The sequence below is a fragment of the Ochotona curzoniae genome, unplaced genomic scaffold (assembly GCF_017591425.1).
Source record: "Ochotona curzoniae isolate NIBS_2020 unplaced genomic scaffold, NIBS_Ocur_1.0 contig_1, whole genome shotgun sequence".
In the NCBI taxonomy this organism is placed as follows: Eukaryota; Metazoa; Chordata; class Mammalia; order Lagomorpha; family Ochotonidae; genus Ochotona; species Ochotona curzoniae.
The window spans coordinates 7,106,364-7,130,559 of record NW_024464918.1 but is presented as its reverse complement, the minus strand read 5'-3'; the positions used below and the strand labels follow the sequence as shown (position 1 = coordinate 7,130,559).

At 42.7% G+C, this 24,196-nt stretch overlaps 1 protein-coding gene across 5 annotated transcripts in view; it reads left to right on the top strand.

The window, feature by feature from the left end:
* TENM2 (teneurin transmembrane protein 2) overlaps positions 1-24,196 on the top strand; it is an 884,000-nt gene that overhangs the window by 611,142 nt on the left and 248,662 nt on the right. For all 5 annotated transcript variants that reach the window (XM_040984305.1, XM_040984174.1, XM_040984151.1 and 2 more), the window contains one exon: positions 10,109-10,343. In XM_040984305.1, the coding sequence (XP_040840239.1) occupies positions 10,109-10,343 (235 nt within the window). The remainder of the gene's footprint in view (positions 1-10,108; positions 10,344-24,196) is intronic.

The following is a 24,196-nucleotide window of genomic DNA, read 5'->3' as shown; positions in this document are numbered from 1 at the left end:
CCTGAATGTTTCCTACTTGCAGCATGCTTTCTGAACCCTTTAAACATATTAGCTCATTTAATTCTCTTTATCAAGTAGGAAGTTCTGTTCACAGTCTTTTATGGATGGGGAAACAGAGGTATACAGACATTAATGCATCTCAGCACTCTGGTTGTCTAACTCCAGGAGTCACCCAGTCAAAAATGGACAGCCCACTGTGTACAGGTCTGAGGAATCCCCCGAAAGAATAGGAAGAACCCCATTTTTCCAGTGGAGCATGGTGGAAGCTAGTGATTTTCAGAGAGTAGATCCCAGTTCTGTGACCAATCTGAGACTTGTGGGGTCCCCAGGCATCCTAGACCTGGGTCCTCATGATGTGTCTGCTAGGGCTCTGCAGGGTGGAGAAGAGAGACTTCTTGTCCTTCTCTGCTTGGCAGCCAGTTCTGCCCAGTGTCTTTCTGTGCAGTTCAGACCTATGAGCTCTGAGAGGTTAGACTAACTATACTTGGGAAATTAATATAATACTAGAAGAAGCTAATGATAACAGAATTGAGAGTGCTGTCTGTGAAAGCACCAGAGCCACATCATTCTGGGTCAAGTGCACACCATGTTATGATGCTCTTGGGCATGAACGTGTGTGTGTGTGTTTATGCATGTATGTGTGTGTACTGATGGAAGACATAAAGACATAATGTTCCCAAAATATATATCCCAAATATTCCATTGTGTAGCTGTCACTCGACATGGAACCAGGTGCAATTCAAGGTCTGACATTCAGCTGACTTTTGTTTATATAGTATGGGGAAACTTTTGTTCCCTTGCCCTATAAGGCGTGTACCAGGAGAGATTTGGGGAAAAGGTCACCCAGATAGTAAATAATTCTGCTGAGCTTTGAAGTGAAAATGCTCGAGGCCCCTTTATCCCATCCTTGCCATTTACCTGGCGTGCTTCAGTCATTCTTGCTATCAATGAATGGTGTGGATCAGAATTGGCTCCCATCGTTCTGATCATCAGAGAACTTCAATCTGAAGTCAGAATCCTATTTTATTTTTATGTTGGCACTCTTATGTTCGGGGGTGGGGAGGAAAGCATTGTGAACATCTCAAAGAAAGAGAAAAAAAAAGCAGAAGAAGAATGAAAGACACCCTCAAAGATAATCCAGTTAAAGAGCTAGGGAATGTCATCTCAATGGAAAAGAATTCTATGTGGAGTGTCTTACTGCCCCCCCCTACCCACAGAGGAAAAAAAAAAAAGAGGTCTTTGAAAAACATATTATCTTTCATGGATAGGGAAATATCTAAATTTTGCCCAGTCTATTTTACAATAAGACCTTGAAAATCTGTGTGATGAGCTGGAATGAGAGGAGTTTAAATTTTTGATGCAATTCTCTGCTTGGGAAAGTGATAATGCAGCTCAAATAACAGGGAGAGTATTTTCTGCCACGGCGCAACAATCAACATAACGTCTGGGCATATTAATAATTTCACTCCTAAACTTCTCGACAGGGAGCTCATGGGTCTTAATAGTACTGTCAAGATCCTTAGGGCAATTGAAAAGCCCAAAATCATTACTTTCTACTGATAGGCTTTCGTCTCCCAGAGGATGCCAAAACACCCAGGGTAATGTAGATTTATTGAAATGCTCAGATAGGCTCTGCTTGGACGTACCTTTGCAATAAAATCTCCTCTTTAGAAGGGGTCTTCTCAAGTATTTCAAATCGTCTTTTTTTTTCTCCCTTTGTCACTTGGAAAGTAGCTGACACTGATCTCAAGGAATACTTTCCTAGTGATGTAGGGAAGCAGAGAATGAGTTTGGGGGCCAGCTAATATGCTGTGGCATCTGTAATTAGTAGTCTTGTCTGACCCATCCTGTGTGAGAACTTATCCTATTTGGGCTGCAAAGTCCCAAACCCATCATCGCTGGAAGTGTCGTACCCATGGGCAGCTACTGATTCAATGAAGGAGCATCCTGCTGCCTTCCTCTGCCCCTGCAAGAGCGATTCCCTGTACAGTGGCTCCCCTCCAGGATTTGCAGCTGTACTTGAATCACTAAAACAAACTCTGGGATTCCCCACAGACTCTCAAGTGCACAATGGGCTCTCCAATGACCCTCCCTCGTCAGTTCCCATCTGAAAATGATCAGCAGCAGCAGGGTCCCCATGGCGAACCTGCTTCAGTGGTATAAAGTGTGCTCTGAGTGAGTTCTGACTTAGGTGAATTCCAGTGAGACTGTATAAGCACACGAAGGACTCGATTATAAAGAGCAGACAGAACCATCATATCCGTGAAAGGTCCAGAAGAGCCAAATTTCTTGAAACAGAGAAGAGAGGAGCATTTGCCAAAGCCTGAGGAGGGAGAGAATGGAGAGGAAGTAATGGGTATGGCCCTGCCTTTGGGATGACAAATTGATGTAATACTTGCTAAAACACCTTGATGAGCATCCTAAAGGAGCATTAAAGTGTATTTTACAAAAGGTTGGTTGTTATTACAACTCAATAAAGCTATTATTTTAAAAATCCAAGAATAAACACAAAAGTTAAAAATAGAGGGATTCGAACTCTCCCTCCCTTTTGTCTGGCTAACTCCCTGTACAAGGACCCTAGGTAAGAAGGAGGAGAAAGGAAGATCCCAACATTGATGCCAGTGGTCAATAGAACGCCAAAGAACAGACTGACTTGGCTGTGATCCTTCTCCACTGGGAATTTCCGATATACTGCCACTCCCCTCCCTAGGTCCTGAGTTCGCTGGTTCATTCGTTCGTTTGCTATCAGTTCTACACCAGGCTTTGTAGTTTTGGGTCAAAGATGCAAAAACGCACCGTTGCACTGGAGGGAACAATGTAGTAGAGAACACGGAGGAGTCGAAAAATATTGCAGACCTACCAGCCCAGGGTTAGCAACGAAAAATCCACAGCATGCTAATGGAGTACCAGAAGATACACAGATAGAGCAGTTTAGGGTGGACTTCACAGAAGTAGATTAGCTGTGTGGCACCTAACCACTCCCTGCCTTGGTTTCCTTTCCTTGAAAAGGTAAAGCAGTATCTCCTTTGAAGAGTGTTGGAAGTTTTGAATGAAACACAAGATGCAAAGTGGCTGTCTCACAGCAGATTGTTGCTGGACAGCACTTTTATTAGTAGATGGTCTCTAATAGATGACCTCCAGACCCTGCTCTGTGAGTGTGAGGAGAGATGACAAAACCTGGGTTGCCAATGCTGCAGAAGACAACTCAAGCTGACTGCGGTTTCCCGACTTCTGCCATGTACTGCTGATGTGTCTGTCATTGCCAGTGCACTAGCAGTGGTTTTTACTCTCAAGTCATGTATTCTAGGTAAGCAAGAGGAGTATAAATCATTCCCTAGGGATGAGCACAGCACTCTGCTCCTCTGGCTCTCTGTTCAGGCTAAGTGAGACCCTTCCGTCAAGGTCAACAGCAGATGCAGGCATGTGACATCCTCTGTGTGAAAAGTCCCAGCTGGAGCTGAGTGCTGGGAGATGAGATAGAGGATATAACCTGGATCCCTCCTTCATCTTTCCTCCTTTTCACTCCTACCCTCTGCATTGTCGAGAACATCCGTGGCTACAACTTGATGCAATAGTGCAAATTTGAGAAATACTGCAAACAGGTCACCTGCCCCAGGAAGCCAGGAATATCTGTAATGGACCAGGAACAAATGAAAACTCCATTCTTTAGGGGGAAAATCACTTGATAAACATTAAGGCCAAGAAACAGGAAGCTCGGTGTCCAATGTGGCCAACTCTTACAAATATGAGATTCTTTTAAACATTTGTGAGAGACTGGGTTTGGGCTCAGTCCTTCCACCCTTAGGTGCAGAGTATGACCTTGGTTCTGCCCCTCTTATGATCCTGTCGCTCAGACCCCATGCCTCTGGATATGGTAACTAAGGTGCAGCCCAGAGTGGGATGTTGGGAGAAAGACTTCAGGAAAGATGCAAAAAGGGATGGTAGCAATGCAGGCTGGCTGTTGCAACCTATTTCTTCAGTCTCAAGCAGTGTTGTAGAGCTATGCAAAGCTTTGAGATACATGGCTCACTCCAATTTCTCACACATTTGATTCTGCCTTTTAAGTCAATCTGCAAAGCTAAATGAGTCAGAACTGGTTCTCATCTATGTTTGCAAGGGATACATCAGCTAAGACAGGAGTCCAGTTCTTCCTTCCTCTGTGAGTGTACTGTGAGCTTGTCCCCTGTGTTTAGAAGGGCCTCCTGGGATCAAATACCAGCTCTATCACTTATTTAACTGTGTGACCTTCTATGCGTTGTCTCTCCTGTCTGCGTGTCACTTGCTGGAGCTGTAAAATGGGAATGATAAGTGAGCTATCTCAAATGACTAAAAGGAAACATGCTGTGTGTGGCACTTAACACTGCACACGATAAAAAAGAATTTAACTCAACTATGATTAATATTATTATTTTATCATCATTAGCACCAACTATTTTATTCGTGAGACTGGACCAATGTGAATCTTATGTTTATTTCTTGTGATTTCTCAAGGAGATGCTCTTGGCACTGCCTCTGTTGTACCTAACCATGTCATCCAATCACCCATCATTGTACCTTTCTGTAGGCTGAGTGAAGGTGGAGGAGTCTCAGATGGGTGACTTTGCCTCAGTGTACATTTGTTGTCTCTTTCCACGAATTTTCATCTCAAGAAGCTGGGATAAATGGTACCTGCATTGTTTTTTGCCAAGCTGCAATTACTGTAGCTGCTGTTCCTAATATCAGTTTTATTAATTATACCCAATTACAAAATAGTATAATATTATTGATTAATAGCTGGCTACGTGCCAGGAATTGTGCTAGGCTCCTTATAATAATCCCATTTGATTTCCCTAACAAGTAGTATGTAGGGAAATGACTGGGCTTAGTTGACAAATAAAGAAAAAGACTTGTAGCAGCCATGCAGGCATTTAGTCAACCACCAGCCCAGCCATCTACATGACTCTTGTCTCTGTAATTCTAACCAGGGGCTGTTATTCTTGAAACTCCTCACCCGAGTTCTCTCTGGCTCCCATCCAAGCTCAGATGTGAAGAAGGCACCTAAGTGCCAATTTTCATCAGACTCCAAAGCTCCTACCATTACCAACCGTCTCCACTGCCAGCATCTTCAGACTGTTGTCAGGACATAACTTGCCTCAGCCACATGGCTGACAAGGAGGAGAAAGCAGAGAGTTTGTGGTTAATGTGTCATCTTGGGTCTGAGGGGTATGGAGCCTTCAGAGGCTCACAGTTGGCATACCTTTTCTAGAAATGAGTGATGTAGCACATCGGGAGGCCCCTACCTACACTTTTTTTTAATGCATTTTGTCATCAGTTTTAATCATCAGGAAAAATTGGGTAGAGCAAAACAAGGCTGCTTTGGTGTAAGGATGCCTTCCTACCACCTGCCTACCTTCACAATTGGCAAGAGTACACTCACCCTAAATGCCTCCCTTGCAGCTGTTTGTTTAGGCAGAGTGCAACAACAATAGCCAATTATTAAGGGTTTACTTCCTTCCCTCCTTTCAAAAATTCTTCCTTCATTTGTTATTTCAAATGTGGGTATTGGTTGTTTCCACACGTATTCTGGGCAACTTTAACATAGCCAACCTAAGCATAAATGGCCCAAAGATTTGCACTCCCCACATCTCCCTTGAAACTGATACCTTGGACAACACTCAAGTACTGCTTTATGTTTCTTCAAGCTCCACTATCAACCAATAAGCATTTCAGAAGGATGAAATGTAAGCATGGCTTCCCAGACAGAATGAACAGGCAGCAACTGTCGCTCACAAAGATGCAGAAGCAGCCCATTCTTGCTGTAGCAGGACAAACAGTAGCACTCAACGATTTTTTTTTAAATATTATGAAGGCCCCCCCTGTATAAATTCCAAGAGGTTCGTCTGTGCCTTCCCTAGCTTTTAGTAAAGAGACAGTAGATTCGGTCCTTCTTCCTAGAACTAAAAGCCGAGCAGTATCTAAAAATACACTCCAGGTTCTCGACACAGGCAGATCAGGCACAATCTAGCAGGTCAGCAAGGAGATTCTAATGACAGTTGCTTTTTGCCTACTAATAGCATGCTTATTAGGTTGATACCATGTAAGCATTTATGCTACCGAGCTGTTTGTAGTGCAATTGGATTATTAGGTGATTCCATTTCTGTATAATGAAAGAGCCGTGAGTACTATGAGCATTAACTAAAGCCAGTAATGGTAGAGAACTTGGAGTGAATTCGGGGGTTCCTTCAGGGAACAGCCTTAATCATTTCTGTTGCACAAGGGACTAAAGGCCACCAGTTGTTCTGGAGAAGAAATCTTCATGTATTTTCCTTCTTGGAAAAGTGTAAGGCATGTAAACATGAGCTATTATTGACTTTTTTTGAGACAGAAAACCTTACTAAGCAGCAAGTGCCCTGGACGATGGGAATGCAAAGTGATGAATGCGAACCGTGCTTGAGAGGATTGCTTGTAGAGTTTTGAATGTGTGTTACCCACACTGAATACCAGGACACTGCTAGTTAAACGAGGAGTGGAAAAACATAATTTGTAGATGCATATTTCCAGCTGTATTAATACACAAATAGGATTATTACAGGGTTGAGGACACACCGGAGAAACCATCCAAAACCTTGGACTTTATCCAGTTGTTGTCATTATAGAATGCAGAATCAGAAAGCAAGAGCAATACACACCATCTTCACATCTTGGGCTATATTTAGCTTCTTCCCTAAGTAAACGATGTCTGTATTTATGTCTCCCATCCAGGCTTCTTGAGAGCTGTGATTATTTTGTGCCCATCCTTCATCCCAAAGGTTCTTCATCCTTCATCCCAACCAGGTTCTGTGCCCATGGTTTGGGGGAACTTTCCAGCCTTCAGGTGGCATACTTTACATTGTATGTTCACCTGCTAGGGTGACTTTCATAGTCAAGCTTAGCAGATTTAATCACTGTTTAGTCAAAGTCTAGGCTGCAAATTCAAGAAAGAAGGTAGCATGCCTAAGTTCACACAAACAGCAGCTGCAGCTCAGTGCCTGAAAGCTCTGGATTTTATCTCCTGACTTCTTGGCAACATGTCTCTACTCGGTGTTGCCCCGTCACTGACGTACATACCCCACCACCACCGTATGGAAATAGACACACCAGAATCAAGTGTGATCAGTACCTCTGTAAATGAGCACCAGCAACAAACAGAGCATCTATGCAGAAGGAGGTGTCGGCATAACTTTTGTTTTGGTTGCTATCAGTTATTTGATTTTATTACATTGAAATAACACATGGCTTCCTAGGAGGGAAGGATGAATGGAAAGTTCAATGTTTCATCTCTGACTCTTCTTTCTCCACTTGCCCCTCAAGGGAGCTCTAGGTAATATCTTAAGGGAACATGGAACATGAACTTGATCCCTACATCCTTTTAACAGGAAAACTAAATGTCCATTTTACTTGGAGCATGCAGCATAACCAGCTAGGTGGGTGCTTCCATCTCCCCCTGGGCAACATTCCTGGTTCCCTTCTGGGTACAAACAGCCACAGGAATTCTGCCCACACACAGCACAGACAGACAGAGGAGGGCCACACAGGCTGGAGGGGGCAGGCAAACAGCTCAGGGTGAGCACACAGGGACTGGGGGTGGAGACAGGGTATGGTATCTCATTTAGTGCACTGGGGGAAAAAAAAGCAGCAAAGAAATGAAAACAAGGGCTTTTTGTACTGGGGAAAGTGTGTGGTCTGCAGAGGTGAGGGTGCAAGGTGGGGGCAGTGAGAGGTGCAAAGTTAGGGCTTGGGGCTGGGGAGGGTTCATTCTCACTTGTACACTGACTCACCTTGTCTTCCCCAGGCAAGCCTCATAATTACCCCGCTAATGGAGAATAATGACACCACTTGGAAGGCAGTTGGAACTGGGGAAAGAAAGGCATGAGAATTCATTAACGGTGCATGAGGGGTTCGGATAGCATCTCCGAGGGATCATTATTACATCATCTCACCCCTGCTCCCCACCTCTTCCCACTAATCCGAGACAGACAAATGCTAAATAACTATGTAATAATACATTACTAGACAGACAACAATGCCAGAAAATATAATAGCCTGCTACAGCGATGAAACGCCCCCAAAGATATATTTAAAATGTCACTGATGCATAATGTAAAATATGAATTACAGGTTCATTTGGAGGACATGATTTCACATCTACACAACCACACAGTGGCATTTTTCACAGGGTCAGAGTTTTCATTGTTCATTGTCTTTTCAGAACATTTAGGGAAAAGAAAAAACAAAACAAAACAAAAACTTCCCCAAGCCATTTCAGTCCAGAGATGAAAACTTCCTACAACTGCCTTCCCCTGTGTCTTTCATGCTTTTTGTTGTGCTTGCTGCCCTCCAAACCTGGTATCTTTCGGCCGTGTTGTCTCTCCCACCGAATGTTGCCCAGGCTTCCCAGGAACCCTAGAATGTAGATTACACCTTTTGGAGATGTAACCCGACCACATAAGGAGACAAGTAGTTGAAATTTGTGTCAAATTGCTTGTTTAAATGACTTGAGCCAACTTCTTAAAGCCAGGACAGCAGGAGCTAAGGATTTTCAAAGTTGGCAGGGGCCAAAATGACAAGGCTCAGCAGTCACCTGGTGAGCTGCCAGCCCTGACTGGAGGCTGCAAAAATAAATAAATAAATAACCTTTCTCTCGAAGGACACAAATTAAAAGTCAGGTTTCGGCATCCATTAAAGCCAAATTACAGGCTTCCGTTGCACACGAACCGCTTTCATTTTCGTTGTGCTTCAAATACTGTATGGAGCGGGAAGCGGCTACAGGGAAAACCTTGTGTGGAGTTAGCCTGTGTGGAGATATTTACAAGGGTTAACCAGGAACAGAGACAGAGTTCTCCTTTGTTCTTTTTTTTTTTCCTGCAAAGAGAGAGGATTTTGTTGTTTAAAAAATCAGATGCAATTTGCAGTCAGGGTCATGGTTTGAAAACCTCTGCCCGCACCTTCTCCAGAAACCTGATCTTCAGGCTTTGCTTCTCATAGGAGTAAGCCATCCAGTTCACAGGTGTTCCATGTTGACTCTCATTTTCACATACAGAAATTTGAGTGTTGTGTTATGCGTGGAAAGCAGAGATGTGAGAATACAAAGTTTGTGGGAAGATGGAATTAAATGTTAGAGTTTATTTTGGTGCAAAATAGGTTTAGAAATTCATGCATCCTATTTTTTTTATAATACACATTTGCCACATATTATGAAAAAAGTCCTGAAAATATATTCTGAGCCAAATTAAGCCCCTGAATTTATTTTCATTTTTCTACAAATGTCTGAAGTACCCTTGTATTCCTCTATATATGGAAACGCACATACATATATAGATACACACAAATGTGTATCTACACACATGTGCAAGACATTTGTGTAGTTTGCATTTTTGGTATTTTTACAAACTGAGAAGTTTTACCTCATTTGCAAATATTTCCACTTTTCTAGAAAAATTGGAATAGGCCACTTCCCACAAGCCGTCCACATTGAAATATGGCCTGAGTGGCCTAGGCTCAATGAGAGCTGCCCCTCCTCTGCCAAGTTCAACTCGGTCCACAATGTCCCACTTCTCTTTTCTGCCTGTTCCTTACAGGTATGCAGGGGCTTCAAAAACTTGATGGGAAAGTGCTGTCATCTCTTCATTTCCTTTACCCTGAGCTTTTTGAAGGCACCTTTGCATTTGAAATATGTTGGTCCCTGATTTAAGCTGTGTCCTGACTGTCATGAGAGAGATGAGATACTTGTGAAAGGATGCTGGTGGTGTGCTGGACTTGTTACAACCTTGAGTGTCATGTCACGTTCATTGTGGTATTAAAATGTTTCAAATAATCTCACAGGCCAGCCCTTCTCCGCCAGACTTGGCTAACTTGGTTTGTTGTTATTGTTCTTTGAACGCCTTTGGTGAAATGCAAAGTACAGCTTACTATTTGCTTGTGGTTAATCCTGTGATGCTTTCTGCAGTCTTATCTGTGCCTCTGGTTTGTGGTATTTGGTGATTGTCATCATCAAAGCCTTGGTTCCAAACCACACTGTACAGGTTTGCAGGGTGCCAGACACTGGAATCCACAGATGTTAATGGCTCTCTCCCCTTCTGCTTTTTCACAGGTCCTCCAAACCATCACAGCCAGTCCACGCTGAGGCCCCCTCTGCCACCCCCTCATAACCACACACTGTCCCATCACCACTCGTCGGCCAACTCCCTCAACAGAAACTCTCTGACCAATCGGCGGAGCCAGATCCACGCCCCAGCTCCAGCACCCAATGACCTGGCCACCACACCAGAGTCCGTTCAGCTTCAGGACAGTTGGGTGCTAAACAGCAACGTGCCACTGGAGACCCGGTAAGTCCCCATCCCCAGATTACAGAGTCACCCAGAGAGAGTCATTAGCCATCCTGAATCACCCACACACTCAGAGCCAGGGACTCTCTGCCTGTCGCCTACCCTGAGTCAAACACTCGTAGCCACCAGGGAGCTCCAGATTCTACTGGGAGAGACGGTCTTGATGTAAATAATGGGACAAGCTTGTCACCTCCTCATTCTCTTGCTAATTTGACCCTGGACTGTGGATTGATAGGTATTTGTTCACATGTGTCTCTTTTTAATGTTTGTTTACTCTGTTAGACAGCTCTTGTGTACCCAACTAATAGAATTAGCATAACATATTTTTACTCAAAGGCTCATGGGAAGGATGCTTATATGGGTATATTGACTGAAAGCTGCTGATAAATTATGCATTTGGCCTTTCTCGAAGTAATAAATGAAGACTCATTTGAAATTAAGTGTTTAGGGAGACCTTGAGAAACAATCCCTGACTCCAGACTGACAGAAGTGTAATTTTAATTTATATTTCATCCAGCATGCCGTCCCACTTTAATCCCGCCTGTACACACTAACAGCTTGATGCCTGTGGGGCAAACGGCAATGTATAAACACCAACCAAGGAAGATGGCCAGCGTGGCAGTTAGGAGAGAGGGGCTGGAAAACTGTTGTCACACCCAGCTTGCTTTTGTGTTTGTCTTTGCCTCAATCTTGTTGCCATCCTCACTTGGGGTTTCCCAAATCACGTGCATCTTCATGACCTGAGGGCAGACCCATCAGTCCTATGTGGCAGGATGGAATTGACAGTGAAGGCTGTGAATGGCTTGCCCAGTTACAAAAACAACCTTGCTGCTTCGTCCCCAGATTTGCTTGGGGTCTGTACACTCCAGTCGCCATTGCCTCTGTGTCAGGTAGAAACATGGAGAATCAACAAAGAGAGGCTAATTTATATTGACCGATCAGAAGGTTCTCAAATGGTCTTTAAACTTTAATGGCTTAGGTTTGAGGAAAGGCAGAAATAACGTGTACCCTCTCTAGGAATGACCACAGAATTCTTTTTTCCTCTCAGCTAGAAGCAATTTTGAAAGCCATAGTGTTTGATATGGTATCTCTTTTATAATGTGTTGGATCTTTTTAGGAAATAAAATTTTAAACAGAAGTGCATTCTGTCACTATAATCATGCCAAAACTTTACATTTTATTTTGGACAATTACAGGTTATTTTTAAGCATACCTGCATTCTTTATCACTAAAGATTAAAATATGTAGACAATTAAAGCTATTATATATTCTGTATGATAGACACATTCAAATGGCTGTCATGATCAAGTGATTCACTAATAATACACAGCTGTGTAGAGGGCTGACTCACAGGGCTATGTCATGGTTGAAGGTGCTCCTAAAGCCAGATATGAGATATAGGATCTAGATGGAGAGGAACAAACCAACCTGCAAGTCTGTGGCTCCTGAAAGATAACAGTTTCTGGGCTTCCTTGAGTGGAACATTTGTGCTTCCTACATACAAAGTCAGGTGGCCAGATGCTGATGAATGAAGAAGCGCAAGCCTACATTTCTTGACCGATTTGTAGTATTGAAAATCCAGCTCCACCAGTGTTTCTTCCCAGAAAATATCCAGTAGAGATGACCAACAAAACCAAGTAGGTCACTTTCTTCCTTTCCTGAAGCAAGCTGTCCAAGAATTTACAGGTTCTTATCTGTAGAGTTCTTGGGCTGGTTGTTTGGACATCTGGCCTTTCTACAATGATGAGGACTTCTTAACGATGCTTTTTACAGAGATAAATTAAAGACATAATTTTACAGGTAGATAGGCTTTTCAAAATCTTAATCAAAAGGAAATATGAGAAAAAATATGGATTTATTTGATCATTATGTTCTAAAGCCAAGAAATTGAACATTGGGCCTAGCATTTAATCCACTGCTTGGGACACCCACATCCCATATGGGATGTCTGGGTTTGAGTCCTGACTCTATTTCCATTCCCAGCTTCCCACTGATGTCCACCCTGAGGAGCAGAAGGTGTTAACCCAAGGGACTGGATCCCTGCCTCCCATGGGGGAATCTCAGCTTTAGGCCCTGGCCCCTGGTTTTTGCAGATATCTGGAGTAGACCACCAGAGAGGAACTCTCTCATCCCCTTTCTTCCGCTTTCTTCATTTATCTTCTTTTTTCTCTACCTCTCAAATGGTAAAATAAAATAATTATTTTTAAAAGCACCCAAGGTTGAGGACAGTTACAATTGAGGCCCTTGAGATGAGGTAACACCAAATAATAAGCACAAGGTACAGATGGCAGCAAATGTCTGGGACCCCTTTCATAGACCTGAGCCCCCAGAACCCGAGTGAACCTTGGTCTCCTATCTGAAAATTTTAGCAGTACTTCATAAAATCACTGAAAATTTATGATTCTCTTATACATACTGTTAATATAGTCTCTTTTTACAAATATTAGAAAATCCCTTCACTAATATGCTAAGGTCTATGTTAGGTGCTGAGATGTTGGTGTTGAAATCACGCATCCCTCTCTCAAAGTCTGCGTGTTGTAAAGGGGGAGGTAGCACAGACACGGAAAACAAGAGCATTTTACACATCATGGAAGGATCAAAGTTATGTGGCTATGTGGTGGGAAAACTGGGTAGTTCTCCTAGAAAGACTGGAAGATGTGTCCTCCTTCCAGATTTTTAGATGCATGTTAGAATTCACCTATCAGATAAATAGAAAAAAGTAAACGCTCCCATTCTCCACTCTTTTCTCATGGAATCTCGTTGATCAGAAACTAAACCTATTCACCCATTCAGACACATGATGAATTTTTAATGGAGTCCTTTTCTTGCTGGAAAGTGGAAATGTGGGTATAAGAGTTCTCTATATGAGCAAGCTGCTATCTATCAAACCTGATCTAAACTGGTTTACTCACATGGCAGGGAAGAGAACCAGGAGAGGCAAGAAATTTTGGAGGCTCATTTCTGTGGCCACCACTTTTGGGAGTGAAGTGAAAATTCAGACAGCTTTATCACCTCTGTCCTTTTGTTATTGTAGACTTCAGGTGTGGTGGAAGTTCATAATGCTGGGAGAGACTGAGCAGACATCTTGCCGCTCCTACAAGTTTTAAGTCAAGTTTTAGGGCATTTCCCGAGACTCAAGGGGGTGGTCCCTGGTCTCTACATTGCCCTTTTGAAGTCTCCATCCTTCTGTATAAAGAATGCTAGCTCCTCTCTGAACTATACCCCTCCTGTTGTTTTTACAAGTAGAATCGGAGGTGCTGAATAAGGAGGAACAGCCAGCAAACAGGAGTACACAAAATTGAAATTTAATATCAGACAAGAAAGCACCATGGAGAAGTTTTACATTAATGTCAATCATCTATAAAAATAAGCATAAATTTCTACTACCAAAAGTTATAAATCGATAAATAAATGTAATGAAAACCGGGACACGAGGCAGAGAAATTAGTTACAAGCAGTCTACCCTGTGTCTCCTGAAGTACATCACTGTTGTAACCATCTTCCTCAGCCTGCTCTCGAGAGGTCTTGGAGTCAAGTGCACCTGCAATTCTGGGTTGATAACATCTATGCACTCATTCTGCTGCTCAGAATGATGAGCTCTGGAATTTATCTGGTCACCACCTACTTTAGGAGGTTTTAAAGCCAGCCTCTCTTTTTGAAACTAGCAAACAGTAGTTCAATCACAGAAGCTAACTTTGTATATTTTGCTGAGGCAAGCTTCCCTGTCTGAATCCACCTGGACCGTAGGTCACCAAAATATCCCCATGGTGTTTACCTTTGCCCTGGGATACCGGAAGCCCTCATCTTAAACAGTAAGATCACACAGCTGCAAGCAAGTCTGCAAGTTGCGTTTGAAGATGGCCATCCATTATTCATTCTAGAAAGACCCTTGAGAACCCACCATAGGAGAGAAGTACAGTCCCTACTGTTGCCAAGAGTCTAGGCTGGATGTAGGGCATGAACAAATGATGACACGCATGTCCCTGCCGTGACTCGAGAGCTATAGGGAAGCCAGATCCGTGAAAAATTGATAGCTGATAGTTAAGCTGAGTCCAAGGAGTAAGTAGATGTTAATTAAGACTCCAAGAGTATTCTCGGTGGCAAACAAATCACTCAGTGAGGACAGCAATATTGAAGTGCAGGGGAAACAAAGCAAACAAGAAAGGTGGGTGAGAACAAGAAGGTACAAGGCTTTGAACCCCATCTCAGGAACAGTGAAAAGGCATTGCCGTATTCCAGCATTGGAGATAACATAATACGGTGCAATTTCTTTTGTTTTTTAATGAAGTTAGAGGCTTCATAGTGACTGTAATGGTAGGGATAAGGAGGACGATATTACAAAACTGAAAGTCTACTTTGGACAATATCATACTTAAGCTGAAAAGTGATACACCTTCAAGTAGAGTGGCAATGCTGAATATTCATATAAGGGATGTGTATTTTCAGGAGAGAATCAGTAGAAATTAATCTGATGTAGAAATGAGAGGTGAAATTTCTTACCAATTTTTTGATTTAGGAGTCTGGGTAATTAGTGATGTTCAATTCTTGAAGAAGGAACAACCTCGATGGCAGAAAACATCATTTCAACTTTGGGCAGGTTCAATCTGTAACATAGCAAGACAACTGAATAGACTCATTTTTGCCTATAACTAATTAGATTTCAAAATATACCTACCTCTGAAAATCAGGCATTTGCAGATAATAGCATATATCCACAGGTCCCAGCAGTTGCTTTTTCCTCTTTAAAAATGCTTCTCCAGAAATTTTGTTGATTCTGCATGATCCTGTAAGTCTGGCATCACGACTTTTCTTTATCATATGCATTTTGCTTAGTACTTAACTTTATGTGTATGATCCATTTAAGCCCCTTTTTAAGATATACACTACTATTCCTGTTGAAAATAAAGGAAAGCTGAGGCTCGGGGAGTTCAAGTTGCAGACAGATGACCCAGTTAGTAAACAGCAGAGCTGAGATTTGAACCTGGACCTCCCTGACCTAAAATTCCATTTTCCTAAGTCCCACATAATAATTTTTCTTGGGACAAAAAAGGAAAACAAATATGCTTAGCCTTGTGACAGATGACAAATTAATTTTTTTTAAATGCCACAGAGATGATGAAGTTATTATCTTAAAAATTGGTTAAGGTACCGACTCAGCATCGTGCAGCAGGAGGTCAAGCAGCTGCCCGCAATACCAGCACCGAATAGAAACACTGTGTGAGCACTGGTTCAACTCTGGTGTTCTCTCTTAATCTAGTGCAGCTGGGAAAACTACAAAGATGGCCCAAGTGCTTCGGTCTCATCCACCCATGTGGGGGGCCAGGATGGAGTTCCAGACTCCTGGCTGCAGGCTAAAGTAGTGCTGCCTCTGCTGGCCATTTAGGGAGTGAAGCAGCTTTCAGAAGATGTCTCTCGTCTTTTTTTTCTCTGCCACACTCTGCCTTTCAAAATACAAATAAATCGTATTTCTTAGAAGTAGTGCAAGGTGAGAAATGATCTGTGGGGTGATCTGTCTGTTGCTGGGTGTAGATTTTTGTCATTGTCAGAATCCTGAGCCAGGCAAGACATCAGGGACCCTTCTCTACAGTTCTGCATAATTGGTGCAACCTGGGATGGTAAATCTGGGTCCTGGCTGCTCTGACGTGGTGGCAGCACAGAAAGTGTGCTAGCTGATTCACAGCCGTGGGCCCAATACTCTGCATATTATAAAATGTGACTGTGAGCTGCTATTCTAGCTCTAAGAGTTGTATACTTTTATGTCTTCCAAACAAGACATTGCAGATCGGTAGGAGAGCCCTAGCCAGTTGCAAGTACCACGACTGATCATTTGGTCATCCTGAGAATGTCACTGTTGTTCCTGTTGACAGGAAACTCAGCCAGGGCTCTGAGAAAGAATTGCATATGTTGGGATTGATGGTTGATATCAAAAGGAATCTAATTTGGGTATAAGGATTTCAGGAATGACACTTCTTGTGTTCTAAACAAAGTCCTCTGTGCCCTAGTGGCTGCTTTATTGGTGGTACCCATTTGGGAAATCAAAATACAAGACGTTTTGTAAACTGGATCCTTACAGGGAAGCCATCCGATCGTTGAAGTGTTCTTCTCAATCAGAGGCCAACCATGTGCCAAACGTATTCTCAGATTGATTTTTTTTTCTATCAATGAAGTAATTTTCAGACAGAATCCCTAACAGGCGTGATCTTGACACTGTGAAAGCATGGTGAACTGTTTGCTGGTTTATTATGTTTTTTTCATGTTTTCACATGAGCTTTAAAACTAGAATCCTTTCTGTGTGGACCAGATGCGTGGAAGTTCTTTGCAAATCAGTAGGCAGCCTAGCTTCTCCATGCTGCAAAGCCTGGTGCCTCCCCTACATCCTCATCAGAGGCAACATGGGAATTAATGAGACCTTTGGGCTATGCTTTCATGCTCGGCCCTATTTTATAGCTTTACCTTGCCTTTTGGACACCATGATCCTGCCTGGTCACCAGCAGCATTTCACGTTGCAGTGCACTTTAATTTTGCAGTTTTCTTAGCCTTCCTTGGAAACTGGCAGCTTATTAATCTCAATAACTGAGCTGCTCAATAGGCAAGCTCACCAATAAGAAATCAGGCTGTGTCTCTCTTTTTTTTTCTCCCCCTCGCAGATGGAAACAGGGGGGTTGGTTGTTGAATGGATGTAGGGGGTGCCAGGAAGTAGAGAAAAAAAAAAAACATTTAGGAGGGAGCGCTTCATACCCCACCTCACTTTCTGACAATTGGCAGGAAAATAAAGCAAGACTGGTATAACCCAGCGCTCTCCAATTTATGGCTTGTGGTGCTGAACACACTCAAACCCATTAATAAGAAAATAAATAAAGTGTCGTGGCACGTGTGCAAATTACAAGGTGCATTAGGAAAGAAACAAGCATTACATCTTAATCAAGAACACTCCAACCTACTCCCAGCATGGTCTGCAAACTTGTACTTTTAAAGGTGAAAGGATCCAAGGAGAATGGTCCTTTGTAGTTGGGAACACCTCCCCGCATCCTCACCCTCGTCCCTGTAAAATTAAAAGCCTGTGAAGTGGATGTTTTGGGGGGCTTGAGCTTCTTACTTACAAGTTACCACAGTCAATCCACTAGGTAAAAAAAAAAAAAAAAAATTTTTAATCCCTTTACAGCCTGTTCCATGGGGACCCTGTTACAGATTGAGGCCACCTTGTGGTCATGCATTGCAAGAGCAAGAATTTTCCCAGAGTCTGTGTGAGTGTCAAAAACTTTTGGGTTAAGTTCACACTTGGAAAAAAAAAAAAAAGAACAAAAGTATTTCCATCACTCCCTATGATCTATCACTCATTCAGCTAATATCAACTGCCATTCCTAGGGGCCTTTCCTGAGGTCTTCCCAGAGGATTTTTTATCTGGGAGAGACTTGATGAAGCACAAATCTTTTTCTAATTCTGGCTTCCCGATGATCCTTTTTTTTTTTTTTTCTTTAACAGAAGCCAGATAAGACGTCCATGATGTAGGGCAAGCAGACTCCACAAGTTTTCTGAAGTTTCCTTTGATTGATTAGTCTTGGTCTTCCATGTCTCTGTGAGCTGGGATCTTTGTCCCCAGAATTGCAGTCTGTCACAGGGTACTCTGCCATTTACCACAGTGAAAACTAAGCATCCTTTAGATTATAGAAAGTATTTAAGAAACTGTCTCACATAGCTTTTCTTGCCTTCACAACCTACCAGTGCGGGGCTTTGCTGGAAGGCCTGTTTGTACATACTCATATTTAGAGGTTGTAGAAATGTCAAACACAATGGATCATTTTCAAAATTGTCTGTCTGTTAAATCTTCTGAAGAATCATTTCTTGCTTAAAGGAATACCTTAGGGCCAACATCATGACTCAGCAGGTTAAGCCACCACCTGTAATGTCTGCACTTTATCAGCACCAGTTCAAGTCCTGGCTCCTCCACTTGCTTGCTCTCTACTAATGAGCCTGAGAAAGCAGAGGCAGATGTCCTGCGTACTTGGGCCCCTGCTACCTTTGTGGGAGACCCCAGATGGAGTTCCAGGTTTCCAGGTTCTCTGTTTTTTCCGCTCTGTTGACTGTGCCTTTCAGATAAATAAATCTTTAAAAAATAAAAGATAGTAACTACACTGGATTCTGCAGATACCCTGAATTTTTGTCACTAGTACCTTAACTATGTATGCCTTTTATTTCCAAAGAGGACAAATAGCAGTTCTTTTTTGTTAAATTGTTTTTGCAATGGTTGCAATGGGAAGGATTGACACAGGCACCAGGAACTAGGTGTTCCATCTGGACCGCTCACTTGTGTGCGAGGGCCCAAGCATTGCGGCCATCCTCGGCTCTTTTACCGAGCAACATTAGCAGTGAGCTGGATCAGAAGTGCAGCAGCTGGGACTCAAACCAACATCCAGATGGGATGCTGGCACTGCAGCTGGAAGCTTAACCCTTTACTCCTCCATGTCAGCAGATCCTTGGCTCTGCTTCTGACTCTAGCTGCCTCCTAGCAGAGAAGCTGGACGGTAATGGTGATGGTTGAAGTAGTTGGATTCCTGAAAGCCACATGGCTAACATGAGTGGAATTCACAGCTCTTTGTTTTGGTCTGGCCGAGTCCTAAACACTTGTAGAGTTAATGAGTAGATGAAAATTCATTCATTAATTTACTCCAACCCCCACCCATCCATCTCTCTGTATTGAGGACTAAGTGAAAATGTGACCCTTCATGCATTGCTGTGTGCTTAGATAAGAATTTAAAAGAGAAGCTTCATTTGAGTCCCCTTTTAGTTTTCTTACCAACCAGATCCTCTCTGCTATGCATTAAAAACATGTGATGAGAAGGCACAGGCAGATATTAGACCCATTTAAGCATTTGGTGGGACTCCAGGGAAATCAACTCTACCTAAATCCTCAACCTTTCCAGTTCAGTAAAGTGAAGGAATAAATTCACAGGTCTTGTGAGAACAGGGTGGGGCTGTGTCCCTGTGTATGTTTTCTGGATGATCTTGAATTTGGTGAAGGGCACTTCTTCCTCGGCATGTCTGACAGTAGCGTTGTGCTGAAGGAAGAGGGCTGTGAAGATCATTTTTCCCATCGTCTTAATCTCAGAATATACTTGAGAAGGAGAAATTGTGGCCCTCTTGAAAATCTTTTCACTTCCCAGGAAGCATCAGGAAGATTTTTTTGGCTTTGGTTTTTTTAAAACATAACCATCTCTGAAATGCCTACTTTGTGCCCAGTATTGCCCTGGCTGCTCTACCTCATGTCATCTGAATCAAAATCCTGCAGAGATGTTCTTTTGCCTATCGGGAAAATGGAGCTGGGGAGGATGGTGGGTTTGAGAAACAGGGTCCTGGCATGGGTAAGGTATCACTCAGGCTGGATGTTTTCTTTCTCAGCATCATTTTTACGTAGATCTCTTCTTGGAAGCTTCCTAAGAGAGGAGCAGACTTAGAAAAAAAAAAAAAAAAAACTTTTCTTCCTATTATTTCCATACTTCCCTGATTGAGTCTCCTGAGACCTAACTAGGATCATCGGGACACAACTGATTCAATCTCTTGTAAGAACAGTCTAGGTTGGTTGGCAGCATCCGGATCACATGACCTCCTGAGGTCTCGGAAACATGCATGGACCATCTCCAAGTATTGTGTTGTCTAGAGGCCATAGGTGCAGACCAGACAGACAAACTCCACAGACCAACCCAGATTTGCTGCTGGTGCCACTATAGCCGAGTTGCTTTAGTGTATTTGTCATTACAATGTTTCTCTCCTCCCAGGAGATGTAGTGGTGGCCAAAGCATAGGGAGGAGGGAGAATCTTTTTAAAGCATTGTGTCACCTCAGTTGCCTGGACTTAGAAGGGGGTTTACTGCTGACTGAATGAGAAGTAGAAGGAATTAAGTCCCACTGGCTGACTCCCACCCTCTTCTGATTCATCCCTCTCTGTGGGTCATGTCACAAATATCCCACAACTTTACCTTGGAGTTCACTGTGGCCACTTAATGCATTTTAACTTTTATTAGTCTCCTGATGTCTCTTTTAAGCGATCATCTTGTTTCCTGCAAAAAGTGCTTGGATTCCACATTTTTCTAATTAAAACATGCTCATTGATTGTCTCTCTAACCAGTACTCTTTACGAGGGCTCATGATGAGAAAGTTAACTCGCAACATCTCCTGGAAATGACTAGGGGAGCACTTTTACCTTTATCACCCTGAATTACTTTGAAGAATTTTTAGTTTTGCTTTATAATAAAACCACAAGTGGGAAACGTTCAACTCCATGCTTCCAGCTCGTAATAGTCTCAGCAATGAATGCGTTTTATTGGCTTCCTTGTGAAAACCTTGGACAGGTTGTTTTGCAAGGATCAGTCATCTCCGAAATGGATCATAATACAAATAAAATCATAATTATTCTGTGCTTAATTAAACAAAAAATTGTCCCGAAATACCATGTGCTCTAATGTTAATAATGGTGCCCACTGCTGGTTTTGGTCCTATGAATTAATTTGTTGCAGAAAACTACCGAGACTTGGCAGTACACATCCATTTAAACCTACCTAGAATCCCACTATCATGATGCATGAGGTAACATTGACACAGGAGTGTAAACAAAATAGGAAGAACATACTTAATATGTGTCTGCATGAGCAATATTCTCTGTTTTGTCATTATTTACCTTCTGGTCAGCATATACAGGCACTGTTCAGACGACCTACTTATGATGGGCATCTTTAAAATTCCTACCGTTCAATTTCGGGGAAAGGAAAAGTGTGACATTTCTCACAAAACTGAAGCCAATGAAAAGTGTGACATTCTTCACAAGCTGAAGCCAATGTCTGTTTCAACAGAGATAGGGATGGAGATGGGGATGGTTTTTGTTTTTAGGGTGGGGTTGGAGAGAAAGAGGGAAGACAGGTGGGAAAGAGAGGGAGGGAGAAGAAGAGTGAGATGAAAATAGAGAAATGGAGTTGGAGGGAGGAATATATATGGGAATGAAGAGAAGGGAGGATTAGAGATGGAGAAAGAAGGAAAGGTCTGGTGCTGAGGATGTGAAAACAAGCAGGTGTCCCTTGGGAGGTTGGCCCCTTGCTTCTTACCACTGCATCAGCAGACAAAAATCAAAGGCTCATTGCAGGGAAAACAGCAACAACTGATCACTCAGCGGCAGAGTTTTGATACTGAAATACATGTTAGGCATTTAGAGTAGCTAATGTCCATCTTATAGAAGAGGAAAGTGAGATGCAGAAAGTTCCATGACTGACCAAGGCTACACTTTCTGGAAGCTGGGAGGAGACAACTTCCATAGCACCCTGCACTAGTTCCTGTGTGATGGGAGGAACTGTGTGCCTGTTGATTTTCTTAAGACTGCATTTTCTTCTGCAGTGTTAAGGGCACAAATTTATGGCAAACATTCAGAGCATACATTACAACAGATTTGTCTTTTCCATTATGTAATGACAAAGTGTCATAGACTTCTGGTAAAAAAAAAAATATATATATATATATATATATCCAACAATTAGGAGAGAGAATACAAAGGAGAATTCCCTGCTTCTCGATTTGTTTTCAAGGAAACGCCACTTGAAGGTTCCTGATTGTAAGTTTCTGAAAATGTTTGTGAATGTCTAAGCAAAAAAATTTTCCAGCTTTAATGTAAATAGAATCGTATAGATAGCATTTGGCAATTTCCTTTTTTTTTTTTTTTTTCAAACTTAATGAAATACTCTGGAAATGTTTCCAGGTAATTTCATGTAGCTGTACTTCATTCTTTTTCAAGTGCTGTATAAAATTCCGGGATTCCATAATTTACTTAACTGGTGTCTTCTTGATGATGGACATTTAGATTGCTTTCAGATTGTTGCGATTACAAACAAAACGGTAATGAAGAGACTTGTGTATATGCCTCTCTTTGCATACTTATGCGATTAGATTCAGAAGTTAAATTCCTGGAAGTGAAATTGCTTGATCAAAGGGCATGTATAATTTGCATTTTGAATTTTGATGGGTTGTGCCAGATTGTATTCATCTCAATTCCAAACTTACAATCTCTCTCTCCTTCCCTCTCTCTTTCCTTCCCTCTCTTCTTCTCTTCTTCTCTTTTTCTCCTTTTCTTTTTTAATGACCTGTATTTCTGCTTAAGAGTCCCAAAGTTTATGGTGCTGGATTTTAGATATAGAAGTGAGAGGGTTTACTTTCCAAGGAAAAACATACCAAGTAATGGTTAAATCCACTGTAACTGTTAACGCCCCTTCTCCCATCTGTGGTGCAGTGTGAGAAGGAGGCATGGCTGTGGGGTAACTCGCACTCCCTTGCTTCCCTGACTCTGGCTGCAGGGCCCTTTCTCTGTAGTCCCAGTCTGTGCTACAGCGTGGTCTGCGTCATTCCAGGCACCTTACCTCTGCCATCTCTGGTTTTCTTGTGATTAATTTGGCAATGTTTAAATTTGCCTCCTCTCCCCATCTGTTTTGCCTCTATCTACCTGACGGGGATATTCTCAGAATGTCAAGGATGACTTAGTCAAGTTTCTGAATCCCCCAGAGAAACGCCTAGTACAGCAGCATTTTTGTTCTAACTATTACGAAAGAGTACTATGATCAAGGGCTTGAAAATCCAGCAAGGAAGACAGCCTCTTTTGTGAAATCTGTCAATAAGAGACCCTCAGGCCAAACTGGGATAGTTACTTTATCTGAAACTCCGATTTTATGCTAATAAGGACTTTCGTATTTCCCACATCTTGTTGGTAATCCCATTCCTTACCTGCTGTGCTCCTAGGGCCTCAGCCCTAAGAGCCTCAGTTGTGGAGTTCCTGTTCATGGGAGAGTACCATCCAAGTCACTAAGGGTGTATGGAAGAAAAAGACACAAGCTTTGTCAACTGGGTAGTCTCCTGAGAGAAAGGCAGCGCACAGTTTGGTGTTTGTACCACCAAAGAATGTTGTGAATGGGATGTAAGCTCAGGAACTGCTTGGGAGAACAAGGAGATTGGTGTGTGGGTCTTCCATACTTACACGCCAAGGAACGTGTCTGTTGGAAGAGTAGCCAATTTCCTCCTTGATGAAATGGTGGCGGTGACCCTACCAGAAGGCGCTCGGTGCAGAGGCAGTAGAAGACCAGGCAAGCAAGGATCTGCAAACATTGAGGAGCCAAGGGAGAGTGTCGCGTAGCCCATGTCAGGGACCTTGTTGCGGCTCAGTCCAGCAGCCTAGAGTTCATTCTGTGTGGAATGGGTCATGTGCAAAGGTGTGTCATGGTCACATCTGCCAAAAAAGAAAATCTGGAAGGACTTGTTGACAGACCCAAAAGAGGGAAGAGCTCAAAGTTTACTACATTTTAAAGAAATCCTGTATTTGTGGAAGGCATAAGGAAAGGAGGGAGGGAAGGAGGAAGGAAGGAGGAGGAAAGGAAGGAAAGAAATAAGGGGCTATAAGGAGAGACAGAGCACTTAATGTAGGCGATGGGTGTCACTGATAATTACTGATAAGTATGATGATGTCAGCATGTGCCATCCCAAGCTGCTTTTTACCAAGGCTTCCCAGTTCCCCGGTTCCTCCCATTCTTGTCACCACCCTCCCCTTCTGCCTCACGTGGCTCCACCAAAATGCAGACCTCGTTTTGCACCACAGAGACACTTACCCGCTTGTCAAGCAAAGATTATCCGTTAGAAAAGATGCCAGTTCAAGTCCAAGCTTTTCAGATGTCTGCAAAGGCTGCTGCCCCTACCAGACTTGCCTTTAGGTTTTGTGTAATTCTGCCACTTGCAAAGAAAATGCCTGAAGGCGGGTACCTGCCTTTTAGTCTAACACACCACCTGCCTGTCAGGCAGTTTTCAATTTGCCATGCCTCAGCATGTCCAACTGCA